This window comes from Ammospiza caudacuta, chromosome 5 (assembly GCF_027887145.1).
Source record: "Ammospiza caudacuta isolate bAmmCau1 chromosome 5, bAmmCau1.pri, whole genome shotgun sequence".
Lineage (NCBI taxonomy): Eukaryota > Metazoa > Chordata > Aves > Passeriformes > Passerellidae > Ammospiza > Ammospiza caudacuta.
In genome coordinates, this window is record NC_080597.1 from 40,118,877 (window position 1) to 40,146,671 (window position 27,795).

Here is a 27,795-nt window from a genome sequence, read left to right on the forward strand (position 1 = left end):
CTAGATATGCTGAGACAGGAGACACAAAATTAGTTTAACAATTAAATTTCATACATTTTCCCTTAAGTATGGCATCTGGACAATGTGCAAATACTGCAGCACTGAATTATAGGAAAGGCACACTGAGATCACCGTAGCCTAGTCCTTTTTCTGTGGAAGATAATCTCTACATATGTAATTTTCAGTAGAAAGAAATCTAATCTATCCTTGGAGACCTACACTGATGGAGAAGCCATGTAATTCACCATGTATTTCCCATAATATTATATAAATACCCTATACCCATATTAACTGAAGTACACATGTACCCATGGCAGGAGTAGCTGTAAACAATGTAGCTGCAAACAGGAAAGCTTCATGAAAGGTCCTGTCAGGACTGAACAGGGTTCTGCTCTCGACAAAACATATCTTATTACCTTTATGTACAAACTGAAAAACATAGTAAAATGACAATGCAGGTTTTGGAAAATATGGAAGCTGCCAAAGTTGTAAATTAGACAGATGATGACTGTAGAGAATTAATCATTTAGTAGGGTGGGCTGATTTTAATATCCTGTTTTAATACAGATAAATTAGCACTCATATATCTAAGGAAGAAAGAGCACAGTTTATATAGACAGGATCGGACTAAGTATTTCAAAATGATAGAACATGAAAAGAAGTCAGGGTCTTGGTAGATAATTAACTGAACATGAGTTTGCAGTGGGATGATGCAATTAGAGAGTGAATGTCAGCCCTGAAGCCTAAGCAGGGAAAATATGAAGTGGGAGTAGGAAGGTGATATTAGCTCTGTTTATAGCAAATGTAAAACCATGACAGGAATGCTGTGTGCAACTCTCATACCCACATTTCAGAATGGACTCTCTGATAAACCACATAGTCATGAAGTCCTGCAATGAACATACTGAGGCCTGAAAGGCATGGCTTATTGTGAAAAGCTAGGAATGAGCAAGCTACCGTCTTATCAAAAACACAAGCAAAGAATACTATTGTAAAAGGTGTTTTTGATTGTGACTTGCGTTTCAGTATAAGAAGATAGGACAGTATGGGATATTATTCTCTTGAAAAAGTGGTATGTGAGATTTAACTGCAAATCTTAAAAAACTCCCTTAAAAACCCAAACCACCCAGTGAATAATTACCCACATCTTTAATGAGGTGATGAATCTTCTACTCTGTACCCATATGTCTAAAGGTCTTTCCTAGGATCTTGCACTTGCAGGAGAAATTACAGACCAGCTGCTGAGACTTACAGCTGAGGTGCTGCAACTTGCAGGAGCATAATGATGTCTTCCAACCTCAAAGTCTATGATTAGGTAGCTAGGACAATTATACTTTCTTTGTTTGAATTCTATCAAATAATATTAATGTATACCTGCTGAGGAAGTAGTCCTTAGTTCTTTGAGTTTCAAAATAAGGCATTATACTTCACTGGTTTTGGATAGATTTTTTGACACTAAAATAAATAGGCCTGTATTTTAAAATAATTCTGAGAATGGGGAGATTGTGAAGTTGTTTCTGAATGGCATAACCTGTTCCCACCAAGGAAACAGCCATTCAAAAATCCTGCTGAATCACTGGAACTGGAAACAGTACTTAATTTTGTTTCTACAGAGATTAGTTGTGCTGAATACAGAAAAATCACATCCTTCAGTATGTCATTTTGTTTTCATATTCATATATTTGAAAGAATATCTGTTAAGTAGTCCTGACTGCAAAAACATCAGACTGTGTTTTCAATAAATAATTCCACTTTAATGGCAAAGTAATAATTTAGACAGATACAGTGTGCACACCTGCAAAAAAAATATACGCAAGCTGGTTTACAAGCTAGAGGAACAATAAACCAATAGAAAATACATCATCCAGTTAAGTCCGATGACACCAAATACTTATTATTAGGGTTTTACAAAGACTACAAAAATTTTCAGATGATTTATTTCACTGTTTCTGTCTATTTACAAGATATGTTACATCAAAAATGTACAAAATATAAAATGTGTACAGACAAATGTTTCACAAACAATTTCTGAGTTGTAAACTAGGTGGACTCACTGAGATGTATTGCAGGAAGTTTTGTATATGTAATATTGTGTGTTTGTGAGCTAAATATGGCAGGAAAAGATTTGCAGGTTTGCTCAGAGCACAGGTACAAGAAAGAGCAGCTTTGCTTTAGTTCTTTGAGTCATTCAAGGTGTATGAACTGACATTTTGCATCAGAAATAGATCCAGGTTTGGGGGGCACGATGTTGGTCAGACTGAATCCTACGTGCATAACTTCAGAGTTTTATTAGGGCAATAGCACCGTGTAGGGACCTCTAGATTCAGCGATGCAGCTCAGTGCCATTTGGAAACTGCATTGATTTCTTTAAGTTACAGCAGGCAGCCACGGGGTGGCCACGAGGAGTGAATAGCACCAGATACACATCCCGAAGGTAACATCCATGGAGGTGTACAGTATGTGACTACACAATGCCAGAGCCCTTGGGTACCTTCTTGCCCACGTGCACCTATTTTAACCATGGCTCTGGTGGTAAAAGAGTGTTTCCAGTCTGAGCAGTCTGGATGCAGCCTGCTTCTAGCCTGCCGTGACATATGAATTTCAACATTTTCAGACTTTTCCCCCCAAAATGTATTGGTTTAATACAGATATTGAAACGTGCTAGCTGTGGCATTGATAGCTCCTGCATAGTCATAACAACTGTTAAGTACAGGACAAACACACCGGGTAATAACAGCTTTTAGGTTTTGCATTCTGTATTTGTTTGCAACATACAGGAAATCTCAGCAAGTGAAACATCTCTTAACACCAACAGAATAAAATACAATATTTTTGTTTGTTTGCTTTTGATTTGATTTGTGCAAGGCTTTTTTTTCTTTTTTTTTTTTCTTTTTCTCTATATTTACAATACCCACCCAGTAGACTGTGCAAAACCAACCCACTTTTACAGTATAAACTCTTCCTCTTCCACAGTGGACATCACTGCTTCAGTGTTCTTTTATGCTGAATTCTTCATGTACAACTATAGCAATCAAAACAACATGCTGAAACTAGAAAAAGGAAAAAAAAGAAAAACAAACCCATATATTTGTGCTCATGCTGCATCAAGTGCATCCAGCTCTGCTGGATAAGTATTCAAAACATCTATCCTCCCAAAAATTCCATTCCATGGGACCAAATGGATTTGAGCCGATTTTGTCAGCATTTAAGTGGCAGTGAAAGTGGGTTTGGGTTCCTTGTGTACTTCTGAGGGTAGGCAGAGAAATCTATTCACAAGATAAAAATATTATATATCAATTGTTCTTTCTTGTATCCATTACTTTAAAAAATCATGATATACAGATATGAGGCTACTATGTTAACTGATGTTTTCTTGTTAGTAAATGAAGAAAAAAACAGTGTAAATTACCAATGGTTTAGGAATTAAACCAACTGTAAAACTGTTCTAGAAATCTGTTTTAAGGCAGTGAGACAGCACCATAAGAAATGTTCCTTCTTTCACTGAAAAGGCTCAAACAAATGAAGCCCTAAAAAGCCTTTAATCAGTGTTGGTTAGTAATTGGTAGAAAACTGTTGTTAAGGAGTGGGCAGGCGGTTAAAAAAGACCTTTGTGGTAAAAATAACTCTATAAAATCTGTGACTTGTGTACTAAAAACTTTATGGAGCGCATCACCGTGACCATGGCAGTTAGAATTAAATTGGCACTTATCCAGCATATCACAGTCATGTTTTCTGGTGATTGCACAATACTGTTTGTGCTTTCTGAGTTACTATCATCTTTTACTCCTTTTGGAATTGGCAGTAGTGTCTAACACAAACACCACTGCCGTCCTGTGACCAGCACCATGTGGCACAACAGAGGTTACAAGATAATTAGAAGACTGCATTGTTCATGCAGCAGCTCAGGATAAACTAAAGGAAAAAAAAAAAATCCAAAGAAGTTTCGCTGTGAACTCGTACAGAGAAACACAGAGAGACAGAGAGAGAGAAAGAGGATAAGGGAAAAAAAATATTCCAGTTTGGCTAACACGTGTGCAATCTGCTCAGATGCCCTTGGTCTAGGGCACTTTCCAGTTGACAAATGGAGTCTCACTCAGCTCCATAGGTATTGAAATGCCTTGAAATTAAACTAATTCAAGCTTTCCACTTCAATTTTTCTTCCTGACTTTGCAGAGTTAGGTCTCCTGCCTCCCTACAACACACCGTTCTTGCTGAGAGACCTCGGTGTGCTGCTTTACTACTGGCAGTGGTCTAGTGGAAACAGATTTTACCATCATCCCACAGCAAGATTTGTCCCTTTCAGAGAGTTGATTCAAGGGATGAATCCAAAATGTCATCATGGTGGCTGGTGCTATCACTGTCACAGCTCTGTGCGCTCGAATAGTTGGCTGCCTCTTGAAGCCTCATTAGCATATTCATCTGAAAGAAGAAAGCAATGTTTACATAATCTCGTCTCATTTAAAACTGCAGTGACCGTGTTAAAATTTAATTAAGCTCCCCTGCTGTATGAGGTGTGCTGGTACCTTGAGGAGGGACCGTACAAAAGGATTCCTGAAAGGGCAGGGTGTTAGCAGCTCCTACTGGCACTCTTTCCATTGCTTTCTGGTTTTTAAATAGAAGTTTAAAGGTCCAAAGAGGGATACAAATGGAGCTGCCTGATAACTCTCTTCAATTCAGGGGTGAGGCCAGCTGCAGCTGCAACACCAGCCGAGGAAGGAAGCCATATCTCAGCTGGACATCTGGGCCCATATTTGGAGACAATCAAGCTTCCAGAAAATTTTTGGATGGTTTAGATGCATTACACTGGAAAAGCAACTGAAAACATAATCACAGTAACATATCCCCCCTCTACAAGAGAAAAATGGAGAGGGAATGAGAGAGGGGTGGACTGATGCCAGCTGCTTCATAAATGAGCCCCATCTGCTGTTGGGGGGCTGCCCTCAGGAGTGAAACACCAACAGATTCTCCTACCCAGGAGGGTAGAGCCCACCAAAATTTAGGGATTAACAGTACCTGAAAACCATCTGAAAATAATCAAATAGCAGCATTAAGATCCAGAAAATTACTTGGATGCTTGATGCTTGACTATAAAATGGTCAGGATTTTATTTATGAAGCATCCACTTCTGCCAGCATGCTAAGGACTGCAAGCAATGTCGAGAGTACTTCAGTGTTTTTCAAGGAACAAATTCACTGCTGTTATAAAAAGCAGGCAAAGAAAAATCAAAGCCAAAGATGTATTCCTACCAATTTGTGTTTTAAGCCCCTATTTCCAGTTTGTTCAGAAATCCTTATATCTCTATGCTTTCAACTTGCATGGTGAAGCTTCTCTTGGCACTGAACAGTGTTCAACATTTTTTGTAGTTTTGCTGAAGCTTTAACACGTATCCATGTTTGTGACCACAGGATACCTGCAGTGGGTGTTCAATACAACCTGCATGAGATGTGTTCTGTTGCCACAAGGGCAGGGTCTGTCCACCCATGAGCTCCACTGGAGGTGGGGGCAAACCCTCCAGTCCCAACTTTCAAGCTTCAGATATTCACTCAGGTAGAGATGCTGACCACAGTGTGCAGGGAGCAGGGGTGAGTGGAACTGAACTCAGGTTGCCCACAGACTGAAATTCACCACACTGGAGATTATGCTGTGCTGGAAGCCTGTCCAACACACTCACTGGAAGCTCACAGGGTCAAAATATCACCTGGAAGCTTATGGAATGGAAAATAAGTTGAAATAAGATGATTTTCTACACTTCTTCAGGACACTGTCTGTTTTTGAACATGAAACACTGAGGCTGAGGAACCATTTTCTTAACACAGTTAAGAGATCAGTGCATTTTTCTCTGAGAAATTCCCTTTTCCAAGGGCTGCCTATTCTAGAAATATAGTTCTCTAAAATGATATTTTGAATTGTGATAAAGGCAGTCCACAGAGAAAGCACTACAAAAGAACAGCAGCTCAACATATGCATTTTAATAGTCCATTATCAGAGGTGTCAATGGTAAACCTGAATGTCTGGGATCATATTTAAATAAAACAATACTTGGCATTGAGGGAAATCAACTTCTTATCATTTAATGCCACCACAATTGCATTCCTTCTGCATTAAGACTATTACACAATCATCAGTTGACCTGAAATATTATGAGAAATGGGAGGATGGATAATTTCTATTTTCACTAAATTCTCGATGATAGGTAAGTTAGATAATGTGAATATTGCAGTCCTTCATTTGTATAATGTAGCTTCAAAAATGCCTGATGAAAAAAGATGTTTTCATGATAAAATTGATTAATAAGCTGCTTAAAAGTGGTTCCCAAACAATAGAATGATGAAGACCTGATACATGGTATCAGATACATCTGGGCAGATGGGAAACACAAACAATGTAAGGAGATATTAAAGTGTTGGTGATACATGCCCTCCTGCTTCTTTTCATTTTCAACATTTTCATAAATTATAGGAGGATTCATTTTAAAAGCCTGTTCTGGAAGAGGTGCACAGTACTTTTTAACTGCACAGTGTACAGTTTAACATGTAAGAGTAAAGTGCATATTGAATATTTGAATTCAAAAGTTTGAATCTTACCAAGGGATCCCCCTCTGTCTCAGTCTGTGGAACGTGCTTAGAGGTTGTTCCTTCTTTTGCTGATGCATAACCTTCATAACCAACATCTTCAGGCCTTAACTGAAGCAGTGATGGCCACTCATGCTGTAGAGTTGCAGAGCTCCATGGATAGGTATCAGCTACCCACTTGGAGGGATCCTCCCAGGGTGCCCTCTTACCGTACATCTACATTATGGACATAAGACATGTTAGTATTTTACAGACTTTTCAGTACCAGTTGTAACAGCAGAAAAAAATGTCACCACAAACATCAAAACCATTTTAGAAAGAGATTTGCTTTTGGATGTTCTCAGTACTCAGGTAAAATAAGACCTTAAGGAGATTGGATCATCTCCACTAATGATCCTTCAATACACAGAGTGGCTGCAAGTTGGAAAATGCTCCATAACTAGTGACACTTGTAGACAACAGCAAGTGCTTTGATACAATGTGAAATGAGACGTCAAGGTATTTTGCTTAAGGCATATCAGGGAAATTAACACAGACCTATCAAAAGCATTCAAGTTAATTGGATTTTGTTTGAAGTGAATTAGAAGTACAGATTGTTCACTTCTCCTAGAAAAATGAGATGCTAAAGCAGACATCTGTCCACATCCTAAATGTGATAACTTTCAGAAGGTTAAGAGAAGAACTTCACAAGGGATATATTTTTCCTCACTATGAAGCATAAAATGCCTATGACTCTGGGGGGAGGACAGAGGAAGAATGAGAATATTGTAATTTTAGGAGATCTGGTAGCATCCTCACTAAAATTCACCTCCCTATGTATTGCTGTTCACAAGCAGCATGTTAACTTGGTAGCTGCTTTAAAGATTTCCTTTAGCTGTGACAATGATACACTGGGATGGGGAGCCATCCACCAGGGCTTTTTATAATTTCTGCTGCCTCAAACAGTTTCACACAATCCAAGGAACACCATGCCATTGGCAGGGTACGCACTTGTGGAGGATATAGGTGGGCTGTGCTCCTAAAGGGAGTATAACAGGGAGGACTTTAGTGATAAGAGCAGAAGGATGGGTTGTGCTTATCACTGCAACACCTGCTGCCAGGCACGTGCTGAATGCAGAGCTTCAGGTTAGGGAGCCAAGCTCTCTGTATTAGGCACACAGATACTTGGACTTTTTCTGCCCTGCACTGAGGCTAGGCTGCTACAAAAGGGATTTGCCTAAATAAGCCAAGAGAAATGTTTCTCAGAGGTAGCAGGCTAACTCCAGGCTGTAGCACTTCCCTTCATCTGAGATTACCAGCGACTAAATCTTTTCTGGAATCTAGAGCAAGGCTTGTAAATCCTATGTCTGACAAGTAAGTTTGCAAAGCACCTGACCAGAAAGGCAGTTTTTATCCATCTTTGGTTCCAGGAACACTTAATTATATGATATAAAAATGCTGTTTATTATTAATAACTTTATTCTATGGAAGCCATCCAAAGCAGCTAAAAATCGGTACAGCTCATGAAACAAACATATTTTCTTCTATATGCTGCCATCTTCTGCTGCACAACTGAAGTTTCCATTTAAGTAGTTACCCTGTATGTTTGAGAAAATACGAGCATGAAGAATATCACTGCATTTTTATAGCTGGTCTAAACAAGTGCTGTTAATCTCACTGTGGCTGTTCTATCAAATGTTTGGCAGTATTCTGCATGAGGCGTAAACACTGTAATTCTCAGAGAGATAAGCAGTTTTAGGAAAGCATGAGATATTCAATAGGCAAGATTCTGAGCTTCCATTGCATCAGTATGTCACAGTGTCAATACAGGTGATAAAGAAACTGCAGCTGCTTACACAGTTTTTTGCCTAGTCCATAACAATCCCCCCTACACTATGCAGTAATACTTTTTGGTGTCATATGTGGAAAATAATGCCTTTCCACAAAGCATATTTTTAGAGGATATAGAATTGCCGTGCATAAACCAAAAAAGAAAAAAAAAGGAAAAGGGAGAAAGCCAATTAAAGACTGGGGGAAAAATACCAAAAAAAGAGAGAATGGATCAATGTAAATATTTGGGTTCCCTCCAAAGATGTGGAATGATCCAAAATCCTAACCTCCTCTGGTATAATCCAGAGAGTTTTCCTCCTGGTGAAGACGGCATTACAACCTTCCAGGGGGCTTATAAAAATGAGTGGGAACAACATTTTAATGTGGGCAGATAGTGTTAGGACAAGGGAGAATGGTTTTAAACTAAGACAGAAGAGATTTAGATTAGATGTTAGGAAGAAATTCTATACAGTAAGGGTAATGAGGCCCTGGAAAAAGCTGCCCAGAAAAGTTGTGGATGCCCCATCCCTGCAAGTGTTCACAGCCAGGAATTATATATCTTTTAGGTTCCTTCCAATCCGAGCCTTATGAAAACATCTTTGTTCACAAACTTTTTCCCACAAATCTGTGTGCCTACATGTGTATGTAGGTGGTAGGAGCTATTTTCTGGCACCAGTATAAAGCTCATTAACTGTTCCATTCGGGGGAGGCTGAGACTGCCTTGACTAAGGGAGACAATCTGAGCTGTATTTAACCATGCTGGGAACTCTTTAAACAATGGAAAAAAAGACCTTCCTCCAGTCATACAGAAGAAACCCTCTTCATAAAATCCATAATAAGATATGTTACAAAGTCAAATTATACACCAGAGTAAGAGCAGGCCAAAAGGAATTTGAGTCTGCCTTCTATAACCCATCCAAAGATTTTCCTCTTGCAATAGCATTTATACTAGGATGCACTGTTTAAAAACAGCTTGGAGAAAGCCTTTGAAAGCAATTAAAAAAATTTCTAGGAAACAAATGACATACCTGGAGTCCTTCTCTCACAGCTTCCAGAAGATACGGAACCAGGGAATAGTTCCAAAGGTCTGTGAACCACACTCTGGAGCCATCAACATCCATAGGGCAAGGGAGGAAGAGGCGGGGGCCTGAGAAGTCAAGTTGAGTATTAAAAGGCTGTAACTGGGAAACACACTGAAAATAATCTTCTCAAAATTAAAAGAGCAGTACTGGAACCAGCTCAAGTCCAGAAAATATTGAAACAGGACTACATTAAAGGAGCTAACAGTCTCCTGTTATTAAAAATGAACTGGTGTCCCTTAGCTCAATTTTAGGGCTTCATGAACACTTACAAGTTTTATGGCAAAGCTATGTAAAAGCTGACAATTTTGCTAACAGAGTTATTTCATTAAAAGACCTCAGGTCCAAGGTTTTTATTGCTATAATTATACTGCAGTGTGAAAGCAGGAGAAAATAATTAAGCTTAGGAAAGTTACTATCGGGGTAGTTTTTTAAATTTAGTTTTTAAAATAGTGATATTTTACTTGAAAGTATTTAGCAACAAAGAACTACCAGGAAATATATGTACTCTCATTAAACTTTCAATTTTTTTAAAGCTTGCTGACAACTAGAAAAATTCCCACATCTATGTTGTACTTCCAACTGAGACATGGAAACTTAAAAAAAATAATAATATATTCTTCACAAATCTCTAAAATGCTCAGCCTGCATCCTTATTTCAAACCGTTCCAGCAGTGGACTCACCAATGGTTACATCTGAAGAGCTGTGTGTTTCTAGGAAGCTGTTGAGATGATGCCATGTTTTGGGGATCCAGTCAATGATTTTCATAAGCTCATTATTGCGTATGCTCTTTTCTATTTCAGTTTCAATCAGTTTCCTTCTCAGATATCTTCCTAAGAATCCTTTAACAGGCTCTGTGTGATTAGCACACAGCACCCACCTAGGTAGAAGAGATAAATGTCAAGCAGCAATGAATAGCAAATACATTATTTCCTCTTAAACATATAGATAAAAGTAATGTCATAGAGTCTCATTAGTCATCAAGTATAGCACTGCTCCAATGAACCTCACTTCTGCTCACTGTTTCAATGTAGGCATTTCAGGTTCCAGAAGGAATTCAAGACACTGCTGAAGACAAAAGAAAAGCAGGAATGCAATCACCTTCAGCAACTTGCTAGAGGTGCCAGACAGTGTCTTATTTCTTTTACTATTCCCAAACACAATTCAGAGACCCATCAATAGAGGAGAGACGCTGAAACTGAAATGCTTTACTGTGATGAGACACAAGATCAATATTTGCCAAAGAACTGGGCTCAGAAGCAGGGAGCTGTGCAAACATGGCCACAGTAAATACAGAGTGAATGTACCTGAAATTGTGATGCACCTCCAGATTTGGTGAAGAAGAAACTCCTTGGTTCATGGTTCCAATAATATAGGGACTGGAAATATAAAAGCAGTAGGATTTTTTTGAGGGAGAATTCATTAAAATATTCAGAGTATATTCCTTCTTACTATCTGTACTAGGCCAATTTCAAAAGAGTCTGGGTGTACTACAGTCATACATTTAAAATATTTCTGAGGTACCCTTTTAAAAATGTTTATTCCTGTATGATTTCCCTCTTGCACATATGTAGTTTACTAGTGCCCATCTGTAATGAAGAAATAAATAAAGCAACCCTGTCTTAACGTAACTTGTAATTTGGCAGTATGCTTAGCTTTTTAATTTCAAAAGCCAATGAATCTCATGAGGAAGATGTATGCAATGATTTTATGAAGGAAGTCCCTGTGATATCACTTTTACAGCAGAAGTAACCAATGTTAAAAGCCAATAAAAGTTCTAGAAAACATTATTTTTACTCTTGCTTGAGAATAAAGGACAGTCAGCCAACTTTCTATTTCTGCACTGCTGGAGGAAAACTGTGGGAAGGGAAAATCTGCTAGATTCACAGCTGCTTCTGTATGGCATGGTTTTTCCCAAATTCCCTTATAACAATGTGTAAGCTGTTCTTATGGTACTAATGATCTGCTGTGATCTCACAGGGTGCAAAGGATAACACTATAAAACAGTCAAGTGTTTAAGCACATTCTTAAATTTTGTAGTTCATTTACATCTCATTCAGAAGCATGGAAGTCATGTAAATGAAGTGAAGGAGACAGCTACCTTCTTGGCTGAAAGGCATTAAAATTATTGAAGCCCATAATGGCCTTGCAGATGGCCTATGGGAGCCTAAGTTTGCACTGGGACATTTTATTTCGCAAAATAACAAGTAGCTTTTAATGTTTTAATTGTAAAATCTGTGTTCAAGGAGAGAGAAAAGGTACTACCTACCATTTATTATATTTACAGTTGAGGAAACCATTGAAAATGTCACTTAGTGAACTGATGTGGTGGAGGTTATCAAGAATTATGACGACAGGAAGGTCAGCACCATTGTTGTCAGCACTGCATTGCTCAGCTAAGTTTGCTAGGTATTGTCGCAGATCCTTCAGCAGAAATAATAAAAAAAACCCAAAAACGAAATCACAAAAAAAGTCCCAAGCCCAGAAAAGATTAAACAATTAGACCATAGATGTAATTTCACTGGAAAAAAAATCAGAAAGTTAAAATGACTGCTAAAGAGTTTTCCTCCTTTGGATCACTCAGCTGGATCTGCACATGCAGGAAAACATGCTGCTTGCACAGGGCAACATTAAAGCCTCACTCTAGGAGAAAACAAAGGTGCTAAATACAAGGCAAATGACTGAAGCATTCTGATTTGGGGGATAAATTCCTTAGAAATTTACTGATAAAATATCTTCTATCCAGAGGAATATACATTGCAATAAAATATGCCACTTCCAATGGGCTGAGATGCTCCTAATAATTTTTGGACCTTCGTTCTTATGAGTGCCACATTTATATATCAAAATCCCACCACCCCGTCACACAATTTTGGTGTATTGAACTACTCTTTTAGATATCTCCTTTCAGCACTCTCACTGAAAATCTGCTGGCACCTTGGAGATGCTTTATCATACCTCATAATAAAATTTGGTGTGTAAGTTCTTTTTTCCTGTCAGCTGTCTGGCTGCTGTTTAGTGCAGCAGTAAAAGACAGCCTTCTACAATCCGAACATTTCATATTTTTGTCAACAGTTGCTCTTGAGAATTTGAGCTAGTCAAGTTCTACGGCTGTATCTCTCGAGGTATCTAATTTTTTCAGGGTTGAACATGCTTTAGTATTATGGACAAAGTTCCTATTGCCATTTTGTTTTCTGGATCAGGGATAGCTGAATCTTTTCTTTTTTAATGGGAACATGCACCTTTTTTATTTCAAGAATGATTTTTCTTTGCCATTTTATGATCAGATATGTGGTGGTTTGACCAGGAAGAAGTGGGAATTCTGGGATGTTGTGGTCAAACCAATGGGTGCTCGGATTTTGATACTGGCACCTGGTGTAGCCAGTGGGGTTTGGACACGCCTCTGAGAACACACAGGGGTTAAACCCAGGGCTTCGGCGCTGGAGGCTCTCTTGGGACTTCGAGGGAAGGAGGTCGGATCTCCCCTCCTGTCCAGCTGCTGCTGCTGGGCGGGGGAGGAGCAGCCATGCGGTAGGCCTGGGCCTGGACAGAGAGGGGGGGTGAGGAGGCCCTTGAGGATGGAAGGGTGGAGGAGCCCCAAGAGACGTCGGGCAGCCACTCCTCCGCCTCCCAGGGGAGAGAGAGAGGGAGAGCCAGCGATGGAATGTGACAGCAGCCGGCCCAGGAGGAGAAAGGGGGGGAATGCAGCGAGGGAGGAGGTGCTGGCCGGAGCAGCAGCGAGTGTGGGAGTGCCGGAGCTCTGGGACAGGCAGAGACTGAAATTTTTAACCCCTTTCTTTCATGATTGGGACCTCGCAAAAATGCTGATCCTCATCGGAGCTGAATAAGAAGGGAGAAGAGATAAGATAACAAGGACCTGGCCCGAAGGATGTGGAGCCTGGCTGAGTGGGGAGAGATGACTGGAGTGGCCTTTTGGCTGGACTTTTCTTGTGTAGCCATAGACTCACCCAGTTTTATTCCTGTGACACAGAGACTGCATTTAGGGGGAGGCAGTGCCTCAGAACCAGGAGGGTTCATTGTGGGGACCCCTTGGCCCCAGGGGGTTGGAAAAAAATGGGGGGGACAGATGTCCCAAAGCAGAGACTGTGCCTTTTTGGAGTGAGACAAGGCATCCTTGAAAGACAACCCTAAAAGCAGCTCTGGTCCATGCACAGTGGTGAGAGCACTGGGCATGGAAGGAAGATGTCACAAGCGGCAAAAGGACTTTCCGGGCCGTGCCGAGTGACATGGAAGCACACGAGGTTTCAGCGTGTTTCCAGGGGAAGCCTATGGGGCAAGAAGGACTCCTCTCCTCTTCATGGACTGAAGTTTGAATATCCTAAAGGGTGGTGCCAGACTGGGCAGTTGGTGATTTGGGGGAATGTATCGGATTGGGAAATTTTGGTGGTGGGGAGGAAGAAAGTTTTTTTTTGTAAGGTTTTCAATTTTTTTCCCTTATAGGTTTTTCCTTCTTTTCTTGTAGTTTAGGTAATAAAGTTTTCTTCATGTTTAAGCCGGAGCCTGCTTTGCTTATTCCTGGTCACATCTCACAGCAGACACCAGGGAGAGGGTATTCTCATGGGGGCACTGGCTCTGTGCCAGGCCCAAACCATGACAAGATGTCTCTCAGAGAACATTATAGGTTTCTTCCATGGAATAGAACCATCTATATTATTCAAACACCCTTGGTATTTGACAATGTTGCTTTTTCTTTTTTTTTTATTTTTATTAAAAACTCAGAAAATTCTACATGAATTCTACTTTTGATAGAAGTAAAGAAAAAGGGAAAAAACCCCCAACCAATCCAATCCAAAAGCAACAGTGAAACACCAAAACACACAGAACAAGCAATTTACTAGAAATCCAAAAGGCTCTTTTGTGGGACAATTTTCTTTACAGATGTGTATAGTATAACAATAGAACACAAACACATTCTCTGCCAAAGTAAATGGCATCACAAATCCTCTGTATAAAGACAGTGAAAAGCAGTTATTTTTGCCAGAATGGTCCTTTTGCCCCTTTGGGATCTGTATGTTCTCCCTTCTTATGTTAGCATTCATTATGTTCTGTGCAAATCAGAAAGCTCTGGGCAAACCCTTTCATTTTTTTCCCCCCAGGAACCAAGTCAGGAGTACACTCAATTCAGGACAGCCAGGTGAATAGCATTATCTGTGGCTAGCACAGTAGCCCTGCTAGAAACCTGATAATCTGAGCTTTGTAAATCACTGGGAATGTGACATGATGTGTGAAGCAATTTCACTATGGTCAGCTTCTGGACCGATGCACACCAGAAATCATGACAGTTGTATGTGCTCAGGGCTGATTAAGAAACTGAGCCCAGGACAGTAATTTCAAATTACTCCTCTGAAATCTTTGCTTACAAAGGCTGATGTTATCATCCTAAAAAACCAAGTTACACTAGTATTACTATATAGCAAACCTTCTGATAAAGGAATTACAGACACTTCAAAAATTTAATTTACTTGGGAGTTGGACTCTGCGTCTATACTTAAAATGGGTTTCCTCAAGAGGGAAAAAATTGAGACTGCCTTGACAGTGCTTCAATGGTTTGTTTAGGACAGAAAGATCTGGTCCCTGTACATCACTGGGATTGGAGACTGAATTCTTGTAGGAAGAAATGCTAACTGAACAGCAAAAGAGAACACCCCTTAATGGAATCTATTCTACAAACTGGGCAATAGATTATGTTTTCAACTGTAACTTACCTTGCTTGATTTGTGATCTATGTTAAAAGTTGCAATTGCATCCTCAGTTTTTTTTCTGCCAGATTTAGTTATAATATATTCAGCCAGCCTGTTAGCTAAATAGGTCTTTCCTGTGCCACTGGGTCCCGACAGAATAATTCTGCGATGCTCCATCAGTAAATTAAAGTACCGTTGGGTAATTGGCTTAGGAATTAATGTGTCAAACACAAAACTGTCCAAACTGTTTTCTTCTACTCCTGGGGATAAAAGAAAAGAAAAGAAAAGAAAAATGGCCTGTCTTATCCTTGCTAAGGTAGTTATTTGGCCCAGCACCTGATGGCATCAGTGCTATGCCCAAAGCAAGGTAAGATAGCTACTAAATCAAATCTTCTAAATCAAATCCCTGTTAAGGATTTCTTTACTGTAGAAATACTGGTATACTTCCACAAAAAATTGAACAGCAGTGGTGAGTTGAGATGACTGGAAGAGATGAAACCAAAGTAAATGTGAAGAGAAGGATCAGTGAGGCAAAGATCTATGTTTCAGACATTACTTACAAAGATGAAATAAAAAAAGTTAAACTGACAGCCACAAGAGTTACCAGTTATCACATCAATAAAGTTCTCCTGAAGGCCCCCTCTCCCCTGCAATAGCAAATCCCTAGAGCACTTGAAATGTATAGAATTTTTCCTGTGGAACTCAATAAAGCATTAGTATTTCTCATTTTAATCCCTGTTTTGGGGTTGGATTTTTGCCACTATTCAGAAATCTGTACTTTGTTTTGATTTGGCAATCAGGCAGGGGAGGACAGACATTTTTATATTTCCCTCTAAAGGCTGTGATGGATATTATGTAATGTCTTACAGGCAGTTTGTGATAAATGTGCCCTCAAACTAGAGACAATACAGTAAGGTCAGGTGTAAGAAAATAAACATAAAAGGATAGAGAACTGTAGTGTAGAACTCTGTGGTATCTGCAGAAGTATTCTTTGGGTTTTACCTTTCAGGTTCACAGTGATGACGTTATTATCTCCAACCAGATATCCACAAGGCAGCAGTTCAGGCACTTCTAGGCTATGGGCTCTAGTTACATCCCCTATACAATAGCTAGCAATGCAGTCAGAGCTTAAACCCAGGCTAGTAGTTGGATCCACTCGAAAAATATACTCCTGAAATTATATGAAAACATAAGTCATAAAAACATTTATTGAATGAAAGCTATTTGGAAAACTGCCTACAGTTATAGAAAAAAGAACTGCAACACTGAGAATAAAGCTTAATAGTAGTTGGTGTTAGCTATATATCAAAAAAACCTCAAACCAAAACAAAAACTTGGCAAGACAACTCAAAGAATATAGAAATTTTCTAAAATGAAAAAGAAAATTGTAATAATACTTAAGCAAATTTTTCAGTGTCTTACCTTAAAGAGACGTCTGATTACACCATCTAAAACATCCCATTTTGTTTTTCCACTGACTCCAATTGATCCTATCAGGTATGCATGTGGCTTTTGATCCTGCAAAGAGATATTTTTGGAAACTGGACTAAAAATGGTGCTAATTAGTTTTCTGTGAAGATTCATAGTCTTCCTAATGAAGAATAAGATTATTATTTAGAATGAGAGGTAACAACTTTGGTAATAATCTCTGTGCCAGAAGCAGGTACAGATTGTATTACTTTGATACATCTTTATAAAGAAAGGAATACAGAATCTTGTTCTGCTCTTTGATTGCGTCTGTGTTTTTAAAGAGATGACTAAAAATAAAGGTTGCACTGTATTTGTCATTTTTTACAACACAGAACATGAAAACATGACAATACAACTTTTCAGCAGCAAATTCACAGTTGCACCCTAAGGAGATCAATGCATAGATCTAATTTATAATGACTTAGAGACAGCAAGTCCCAGGACATCCTACTACTAATTAAACTAAGAATTAGTAGTGTCTAAGCCACCACAAAGGCATAAAGAGGCCATATGGCATTAGTCTATGGAGTGTGCCTAACTGTATTGAGCATGGATGACAGAAGAGAGCCACAATCTATGAGATACTTCCCTTCAGTTCCTGGCTTAAAATACTGAAAAAAATTTGACCTACTATATGCCAGCATTTGCTTGAGCTATAGTTCTGTTCTGGGTAATGCACTTACCTTGGCTCGACTGTAGCCTTTGTTTATGGTGACTAAAATTTTGACACTATGACCTTCTTTGTGGAGTGCTCCATCAGTGACATCATCCAACAATATATCTACATTAAAAGAAGGGAAGTGATCAGTCAGACAAATCACATCAATTATATTCACATCATCAGTTCAATATTTGTTCAATGGATTTAAAAGTTAACGATCTGTTTAAAAAGAAAGGCTGCCATGATAACAACTTGCAATTGTTGTAATCTGTACTTATTCCTGATTCACCATTTCTGTTGGAGGTGAAAAAAAGTTACAAGTTGTCAATTTTTGTAGGATTATTAGGAGTTTTAATCATGCAGAAAGGGATAAAGAATCCACAAATAAATAAAATCTTGCATTATAGTCTTGCCCTTGCTTTCCCTCTTGGAACTTTTTCAAAATTACAGTATGTTCACAAAGTAATGTTTAAGTCCTAAATTAAATGTATGTCTTTGGGCACTCATTTGTGCTCTTTAGAATGTTGTACAAAGAGAAAACAAGAAATCCTTGCATTGATATTTCTGCTGTTAAATAGCATTTAATTTCACTTTCCAGATGATTCCTTTGCCTTCTGCACATATGCCATGGATAGAGTCCTTTTCACCCCCACTAGAAAACCACTTTGGATTCCTCCAAAATACATTACTCTATTCACAGCCATTCCTCTAAGGAAAGGCTTCCTTTTTTTTGGAGGTGAAGAGTGATTTTGATCTGCTCTACACCTCTGTTTCTATCACTTCATTAACTCCTAAAATGAGAAAGCAGATGTATTTCTGTTAAAGGCTGGGCCTACAGCTTTATTGCAAGTGATAAAACCGCTGCTTTCTTCTAGAAGTTCTCTCTGAGATTTTACTGTTAGACATTCAAGCTAACTATAAAATTAGATGAGATTATGGATTTGCATTTTCTTCAAAGGCCAGCACAGTAATCCACTAACCTAAAACCTGTTCATTATTAGTGTGAAAAACATCGACTTCATGACATAGTCTGCACAAGGTCAGATTTCATCCAAATTAACTGAGGTTCCAGTAAGATTCAGTCACTTGTTCAAAGGAAAACTAAAGAAGGTTTATGAATATAATTTCAATTAATGTATTAAAAATAAGTTTTCATGTTAGAAGTTTGATAACTTACATCCATATCTAGAATGCAGATTCTGCTATTGGTTTGGGATGTTTCTTTGTTTTTTTGTTTTACTTTTTGGGTGTTTTTTTTTTTAATTAATTGAACAAAGAAGCTTTTTTTTGGTGGGTTTTAATAAATCTATGCTTGCTTTGTTCCAGGCAGAAAGATTTTCTGTGTCACCACTTAATGTTTCACTTCACTTGTGCCTTGGCGTATTTGACAAACCTTTGAGCAAAGCTAAGAGCTTTGATAACGTCATTGTCATCGTTTGTCTGAGGGCAAATTATGATATGATCCCCCTGTGAAATTTTTCAATCTGTAAATGACCCGTATGTAGCCCTTTAAATTCATTCTTCTTTAAGTCTTTAGGAATGAGAAACCACTCTGTAGCACTAAGAGCTCTCTCTTTCACTGATACAAGGGGCTGAGAAGATGCCCAAGGGCCTCTAATCTCATGGTGGTACTAACTGTTTTAATTTCCCCCTGCTAGGCCTTCTTTTTAGGCATGCTATGGTTACCTCAGTTCAATTCTTGTCAGAGCTCTGGCACTCTGGGCCAGTCCTGTACTGGTCCTTGTTTGCTCCTTTCACTGCAGTGACTGACTGAAATAGGGGTGTCTCTGACCCCCACACCCCTTCCCAGGCTGCCACTCACCCTGATACCCTGATCTGGAGGGTGCCATCACACCCTTAAGGTAGTGACAGTGCACAGCTTGGTCATTTCCAGATGACCTGGTTGGTTGGAGACATTGCTCCCAAAAAGTGCAATGGTATTTTTATAATATGAAGAGCTAAACCACTCAATTCTCTCAGCTTAATCCTCATCATGATTAACCTCCCCATATCTCAGGGAGTTGTGTTCAGTAGTACTCCAGCTGTCTCAGAAATCCCACAAGACTTGGTGGGAAGCGTTCACCCTTCCAAGTTCTCTGGCATGGCAAAAAAATGATCATCATAATGATCAAAAATTCTAGATTCATAATCAAATGAAATTCTCCACTCCTCATTAGGCACTCTTCTATCTTTAATTTCTTGTAATGAAAAGTAATTACTTTTCATGTGAGAAAAACATTTAGAACAATAACACAGAAAATTATATCAAGTTTATGAAATTATGGAATCATTGAGGCTGGAAACACCCTTACGATCATCAAATCCAACCACTTCTTCCAGTCATCCTGTTCTTCTTTCTTTCCCCTGTTTTCCTCTTCCCCTTCCTCTTTTTTTCTTCCAGCTTTTATTATTTCTATTCTTTTGCTGAACACTTCCTCATAATTTTCTTTATTTTTGTTCTTTCATCTTATCTTTTACCTTCTCTTTTCTTTCACCCATTCCTCTTCACCCATTGTATTCTTCTCTAGTTCCCCCTCCTTTTCTTCACACCTTTCTTCCTACATGTTTATTCCTGTATCTAGACAGAGTTAGTTCCAAGCAACGAAGTGCTAATGAAAGGCTGCTACTCATGAAAGACATTCTATAGCCACCATATTGCAAAAAAAAAAATTACTTTTGCTTTGTTTTTGTTTGTTTGTTTTTAATATGTGTGGATCTGTGAGCAGTTAAATTTTTTCTCCCTGCTTTTGCAACAGCTCATTGCATGTTGAGGCCTAGTTCAGGGTCCTCCATGCTAAAAGTTAAACCCTTCAAAGAGTTGTAATGTAAATCAAAAATATACCAATTTTCATACAAAATCTGATATTAACCAGAAAAAAAGTTCAAATATCCGTGCAATCAATGACTGGCAAGATAATATGACTAACTGCCAATCCAAATTACAGTCAGTTTGGCATATTCCCAGCTGTACTCTTGCCTAGACTCTTTCCACATTTTTATTACTTCCAGAGACTGCATCATAATTTCTGTGGCGTCTATGCTAATGAGTGCTGCTTTGCTCCTGCTTTACTCCTGGTTCTACTCTTAGAGACAGCACTTCTGTTTCTTGGCTACATTATCAAAACAAATGTAGAAGGCTTATTATCATAAACTCCATGGCATGGAAAATAATCAAATGTTGATGCTCAGGATGTGGACCCAACTTCTGCTTGCTTTCCTTCATTCACAGACGACAATGAGTGCCTAATAGACCAGGAGGGGTTTGGTTCCTGTGGTAAATGGTGATTTGGTTCAACATAGGCTAGCTAGCTGTACCAATTAAAAAAATGTAAGGGATAAAGCTAACTGAGACCACCTTCTGCCTTAGCTGCAAATATGAAGTCAAGTTAAGGGAGCTAACTGAATGATCAAAGACCTGTAAACAAAAAGAAGAAAGTTTCACATACTATACTCATATTTATCCCATATGGGCAAGAGAATGTATCAATACAGTTGTTATGTATACTTCAACAAATATTTCTTTTCAAAGAAATTGTAAATTGGATGACCGAAGAGTATTGTAAACTTCATAGGCAGAGAGTGTCATGGCTAAGAACAAAGCAAACATAATGAACAGTCTGTTACTGCTGTTCAGGTGCTTCTAAAAGCTACATTTCAGACATGACCACCAGCATTCTTCCTCTTCTCTGTTACTGAATATATATCTGATGTTAACCTGAATGATATGAGGTGTTTTAATTTCCAGTCATGCCTCTCCTATGTGGCCCATTAAGGGGCTGAAAATATTGTACCAACTGCTGAGGCATGCATGGGCCCAAAGCATGTTTACCTGATGTAACAGATTCTGTGATGTTTAAATTGTTCAGAGAAAGTCCCAGTGACTGCCGTGAGGAAGAAGATGATGTGCTGCTTGAGGACTCTGATGATGGCCGAGCAGGCTTTCCGCTATTTCCAGTCTCTGCCTTCAAGCGATCATTCTCTGCTTTCAGTATCTCAATTTCATTCTATAGACAAAATAAATCAACACCAAAGCACAGGAGGTTATTCTTTTGGAAAACCACCACTGGTGGCTAGGCTGGTGATGCTGTCCCTCTGACCCAGTTAACTGGCTTACCACTTTCACAACACAATGAAAACTGGACGGCCTTTACTTCTTAAATGAAGGGAAAGCCCCCAATAACCTTATTTTTAGATCCTAAACAATATCAGCTTCAAGCTTTTGTGCTTATTGTAAAGTTGACCATAACGTGAGTGTGGTCATAATTTTCCCAGCTATCCCCATTTTTTTTCAGCTACTTTCTATTGTCAAATTCCTAAGGTAACAGTTAGTTAAGAAAGTTACTGGATATGTCAATGTTTCTAAAGACACAGAAAATTATTCCTGCCATTGAATATAAAATTTAAACATAACTTCACAGAGAAATTAAATTAAAAATTAAAAATGAAAAATTAGAAATTGATAGTTTAACAGTTTCATATCCCTTCTTGCTATCAAATAAGACTTTTTGATCATTCAAACATGGGATTGTTAACATAGCAGTGAGCAAATTCTCTGATGAAAAAAGACAGTGACAGATGAATCAGAACAACTGCAATTTTTTAGCTAAATCCTCTGTGCTGCCAAGTGATAATTGAATGTACAATAATAAAATGAAAAAGCCTGAGAACAGCCTGGTACCATCTAAATCTAGCAGTTGCTTAACAAAGTGCATTACAAAGCAACTGCTTATTCTTGCAGATGGTTCTGCACATCAAATTTATTTCTAAATTCACATCACCCTGGTAAAACTCTCAATTTTTAATGGAGGCTCAACAGCTATATTATACAAGTGAAAACATAAGGGATAGATAGCATCACAAAAACCCCTGCTTCAGCTACAAAAATATTAGATCATGTACACACAGGTGAGAAGACAGTGAACGGGAAGGGACAAACCAGCACAATAGTAACAGAAGGTAATAGATGGGTATATCAGTTTAGTCTAGGGTTCAAATCAGTAGCCACTCTGCAATTTATGCTTATTAATTACATAGCTCTTAGCAGTCTTCCATTCACATGAGCCTTAGTTTTTTAAAGTGCTTTGAACCTAAAAATATTCACGTATCACTTCCACCAGTCCTATTTTTTCCCTTTACCAATCCTCATCAATCCTCTAAAATATCAAATTTTGGCAACTGCAAGGCAGCTGCCTGCTCTTTTGGGTGAATTTCAGAAATGGTCATTACCATTAACAGTATCTCAACTAGCTGCCTCTGCCCAGATTTGAGGAAGTTCAGACTTTGGAGAAATGTGCCTGCAGCAGACTCCTCTCTCTGGAAACTTTACCGGATTCAGGCACTCATGTCCCAGTATGAGACTGTCATCAGATGATAAGTTTTCACATCCTTTTCTCCTTTTCACATTCTTTTCCTCACAGTTCCTTAAAACCTTTCAGTGCCTCAAGAGCAATGCTTTACTTATGTCAGGATAAATGAAACCACATTTATGGACCAGTTCTTGATAAGTCTTCCCTCTAATTGAAGTTCAGCCGAATATCCCACACTAATGTTGGCACCTGGAGTTGTGAGCACCTGGGAGGATGGCAGGTACCAAAGATGTTTAAAGAACTGGCTGAAACTGATACAGGCACTGTGTAAACAAGGAGGTCTAGAAAGGATATCAAGCACACCATTTCTGTAGTTATGAAATCAGGTGCTAAAGGCATCTACACACAAATGCCTTACAGTCACCTGACCTAAGCACCCAACAGAGAGCAATTCAGCTGGCAAGGCACTGGGCTGGATTCAGCTGAGGAAATGTGGGCTTCCAGTGGCATGACAAATATGGTCTTCCATGGAAGAATGCTAAACTTTCATGTCCTCTGCAGATGCAAATACTTAAGCTGGTTCAAATGGTAAGAAGTACCTATGCTCAAGGAACTCTATGTCACCCTCTGTACCTATCTTGGGGTAATTTTAGGACAGCTCTTTAGCCCTCACTACTACAGGACTAAAACTCGACTGACTACAACAGAAGTTTATCAAGTAGCTCATTCCCAGACTTTTAAATGTAACCAACGCTGTCTCAACCTGAATGCCCAGCCCATGGCCTTGATTCTGTTCCCCAAATACAGATTTACAGTGCCTTCAGGGATTACATGGGTATCTTAGCTGCCATTACAGAAGGGCCCAGTTCCACTGAAGTATTTATGTCACAATGTGTGGATATTAGAGATCCTTTTGGGCACCCACCATGGCAGTAGGCATTGGCACGTGAGCAACCGAATTGAGACCCATAAAGCTCTGTGCTCCACTGAAGAACACTGCCATCCTTTTGCATCCTTTCAGCCTCCTGAAAGGAAAAATCTTCTAATGAAAAAAAATGTGTTCACAGAGGAATTGGGGCAGTGTAACAAAACAATATAGCAAAATTTTATGATGCTGGATACAGTAATTAGCTCAATTTTACGTTCTTTGCTTTGGCAAGCCATGACTGAATTAGGAATCAGAAATGATGAAACAGTATGCACATAACATCCTGGCCCCCTCCATGACTCAAGGATTTAAAATGCTGTAGAAATCACTTTTTGATCTGCTTCTCTGTCATGTTGCTAACCCCAGTTATAGGCTTGAGATAGTAAATATCCTTTGGGCAGGGATTATGTCTTCTTCCATATCTCTTAAACACATTTTAGCTATTAATATACATGCTAAGAATGTCTTTATTAGAAGGTGAACACTTATCATACCCATCCTTCAGAAGTCCTTCAGTCAATCCAGCAATTTATTTTACATTGACAGTTTTTTGGTGCCTGAAACAAAGTCCTGGGAAAGGAAACACACCAGTCATACCTTTGGTGTGCATCCCTGTCACCAGTTAAGCTGCTGCACTGACCTGCATGCGGTTCATGGCTTCCCGGATCTGATCCAGGTGGTGTGCAGAGCTGAGGGCTTCCAGACGGATATCTGTTAATTTGAGCTCCTTCTCCCTCAGCTCGCTTTTTAGCTGAAGAATAATTTCAGCCTCTGCCTCTGTGCACTCACAGATCCTAAAGAGGAGCAGGAAACAGGCAGGAAATTAAAGGAATGTTCTCTCCCCAAAGCAGTGTCATTATTAAATATCAAAGAACAGAAAAACGCTTGCTGCTGGTGAAACCTATGAGTGAAGAAAGAAACTTTTCAAAGAAACATGAAAACGATCAAACTGCAAATTAAAAAAGGAAAAAAAAGTCCCCTCCAAAAGAAGTGATCAGATTGCTTTATGGCTTTTTAGTTTAGCTCATTATGGTGAAAAACAAATTCTTAACTACTTTTCAGGTATCTTTGAGTGTCTAGCATCCATTGGTTTTAATTGTATTTTTTACTCACATAATTTCTTTGGTGCAAAGTTTATGGTTTCTCTATGTAACGGTCGTCAGAACTGATGTGTGCTGATTAAACTGTACTGCTGATATTTATTATTTGTTAGGCATCAATATTTTCCTCTGATATGAATATTACACAAAGGGACAGTCATTGAATAGTCTACAAGATTTTGATCTGTGATGGTTTTGATTTGTGATGGCTGATGTTTTGCCTATAGCCTGTGATTTTGTAATGTATAATATAAGAAATCATGCGGGTTGGTTTTTGTTTTTTTCCCTTGAAGACTGGATTTCCATGTGGTTATATGCATATATATTTTTTCATATGCATTTATTTTAATGAAAAAAAAACATTATAGTGTAAGAAAAGATTGAAACATGACTGGCTCAGGGACCCACAACCGTCCAGCTCTCTTGTTAGACTGTTTTGCATCTTTGTATCATCATCAGAACCACCAGTAGAAAATAAAACACTGAACTTTGGCTTGTTACACTAAGCAGTATTTCCAGTCAATTCAGCAAATGTTATTTGTTCTTTATTACTGTGACTATAAATAGTTAATATTTTCAGAAAAATCTCAATATGAAAAATATTTTATGAAAATAAGTATTATTATTGTGATTATCACTGCTAATATTTAAAAACAAACAAAAAAAAAGAAACAAAGGTCAGCATTTAATTGCCAGAATGCATGCAAACGCATTTTGGGAAAGAAGATGCATCACTCTTCAGGTCAGCAGTTGGGTACACAATTCCATGCCCCACACTCAGTTTTACCGGGATCTATGCCTGTAGACCACGCGGCCGTTTTGCCTTTTCTCTGATGCCCAGACTAGAGATGACCTGCACGCACATGTATTAGACAGATGCAATTGGAAGAAAGTAAAGGGAATGGTTCAGAACACGAGACCCCATCAAGAAAATATACTAAGAAATCGTAAGCAAAGGGAAGATGAAGTTCATGGCAAATAAAATACATGTCAAATAGAGGAAGAAAAATAATGAATATCATTCAAAATATGCACAAATGTTTTAAATGTGATTAAAAATTAAGAAAGACATACACCAGGATTTTTTTTCCAGAATATTATGGTATAGCTCTTTCTGTCATGTGTCCATACCTTCCTATGCTAAGCAAATAAGAAATGAAATTTTATTTCCATGCATATTCCATTTACTAACTAATAAAACAGTCATGAGACTAGAATTCCTTGAGTGCCTTAAGAAAATCAATTATGATCTGATTATTCTCAATTAGGAGAAGGAAAGTAAAGCTAACATCAGTGGTAGACATTTTTTGGTTCAAAGACGTTGATTTCCCAATATCAGAAAGAGTTATGAGTTTAGCAGAGTGAAAAAAAAAAAGCAGAGAAATCCGAATAAGAAAGAACTAGGAACTCCATAGGAACATATCAGATATTCAAAAAATACTGAAGAAAATCAGACAGCTGTTGACTGTTCACTTGTTCTCAGACCTGAAACCTTCAGGGTGGTGATTTGAATAAAATAAAAATAAAATCCCACAAAAAAATGCAAGCTGATAAAAGAAAGGAAATAGATTAAAATTTATATACACCAGTAGCTACAAAATAGATAAAGTAGTAACAGGAGAAATAAGTATACTGTAAAAATTAAAAAATATATATATTTAAGAATTCTTTTAGAATGTCATGAAAAAAGGTAACAAGGAAACATTAGCATTTGGCCTTTGCTAAGTGGATACTATAAAGTTGCTATTGGTGCAGGGAGAGCACAACACAGGCTTTTGGAAGTTTGTATAGCTAGGTGATTTTGGGTAAAATCTGTGAAAGAATGAAAGATTATGACTGAATAAAGACCTGCTGCAGAACCAGTGTGCAAGTGGTGAAGCTCGCGAGAAATCTGGCAAATGGATGGAGCTCAGGATTAGAAGACCACAGCTGTTGACAATGGTTTCTGAACTGCAAATGGCCACGCTGGAGGAGGTCTGCTTCCCAGCCCACCCCATTTGCCAAGAGAGAGACTTACGCAGATGCTGACTGTGATGGTTTCATCGATGTTGTTGCACACTCTCCTGAGCTGTGGGGCAATTTAGGTGAGGAAGGAAGGGAGGAATCTGTCAGCTCTTCTATGTCTGAATGTGAGGAAGGAGGTTTGGTGGACTTTTTCTTTCCAAAGGCCTGTTTGAAAGAGCTTCTTAGCTGGAAAACAAATACAGTGTAAGATTATTTTCCTCATCACAGCACTTTGTGTGCAGCTCATGTTTTGAAGAGTTAGTTTGCAGATGCCACCCTAGCTACTGCCTGAGGTCAGTATGCAGAAGCAAGGTATTAACATATGCAACACAGTATCTCTAAAAACATGATACAGTGCTTTGTTTTGACTTTATTAATCCAGCGCAGTGCAGAAGTAATGCTATGGAGATAGTGCAGGATTGAGTGGTACAGCTATTGGGGAGGGGTGCTCATTTAAAGCCATTAAGCCCCAGTGGAATCCCATTCCCATGGCATTCCCTTCTAGGGGTGGCTTTAAATAACCACTTTGCATCTAGGTACAGGCTCAACTAAATGCTGAAATCAGAAGATAAGTCCAATTTACAGTGTTTGCCAATTTATCTTCCCCATTAAAACTTTGAATGGTCAAACTATGCAAACTCTATGATTTGGATCACAATCAAGAGGATCTAAATGGGAACAAGAGGTTTGCCTTGTTGTACTACTGAGAAGAATGTTAGCTGAAAGGTATACACGGCTTGTTGCAGATTCCTATAGAGTGGTAGGATTACCGAACATAAAAGCATTGCCTTTTCCCTCTAGAAGCTTGTATCCAGTATTGAAAAGGGACAGAATAGCCAAAGAGCCATTTATTTCAGAAGCCAAGATGACAACAGTTTTGTCTCCAGTTAAAATTAACTATGTCATACCTTTGTCTAAATACAGAACTTACTCATCTTAGGAAAAATACAGGTTTTATTTTTCTTTTCAGAGAGTTGCTCTGGTCAAAACTGTACAGAACACAACGACCAGCTGGTTCCTCTATGAAAAAATGAGGACTTCAAACACATTATTTTCATGGTAAAATTGGAGAGTGGGGAGTGTGACCACTGATCTTAATGAGAAACAATATTTAAGTCCTTTCCAGCTCATGATGTCTAAGGAGAAAGAAATGGATTTTGGCT

At 38.7% G+C, this 27,795-nt stretch overlaps 1 protein-coding gene across 1 annotated transcript in view; it reads right to left on the reverse strand.

The window, feature by feature from the left end:
* Positions 1–1,756: 1,756 nt before the first annotated feature.
* The window catches only part of NAV3 (neuron navigator 3), a 251,512-nt gene continuing 225,473 nt past the window's right edge, over positions 1,757–27,795 (reverse strand). Inside the window, exons 27-41 of the mRNA XM_058806115.1 lie at positions 26,646–26,818; positions 25,416–25,481; positions 24,169–24,322; positions 21,124–21,298; positions 17,317–17,414; positions 16,586–16,681; positions 16,166–16,334; positions 15,188–15,423; positions 11,731–11,885; positions 10,769–10,840; positions 10,145–10,341; positions 9,410–9,528; positions 6,585–6,788; positions 4,272–4,419; positions 1,757–3,050 (exon numbers count right to left, since the gene is read on the reverse strand). Of these exons, the coding sequence (XP_058662098.1) occupies positions 4,300–4,419; positions 6,585–6,788; positions 9,410–9,528; positions 10,145–10,341; positions 10,769–10,840; positions 11,731–11,885; positions 15,188–15,423; positions 16,166–16,334; positions 16,586–16,681; positions 17,317–17,414; positions 21,124–21,298; positions 24,169–24,322; positions 25,416–25,481; positions 26,646–26,818 (2,034 nt within the window). The 3' untranslated portion in view covers positions 1,757–3,050; positions 4,272–4,299. The remainder of the gene's footprint in view (positions 3,051–4,271; positions 4,420–6,584; positions 6,789–9,409; positions 9,529–10,144; positions 10,342–10,768; positions 10,841–11,730; positions 11,886–15,187; positions 15,424–16,165; positions 16,335–16,585; positions 16,682–17,316; positions 17,415–21,123; positions 21,299–24,168; positions 24,323–25,415; positions 25,482–26,645; positions 26,819–27,795) is intronic.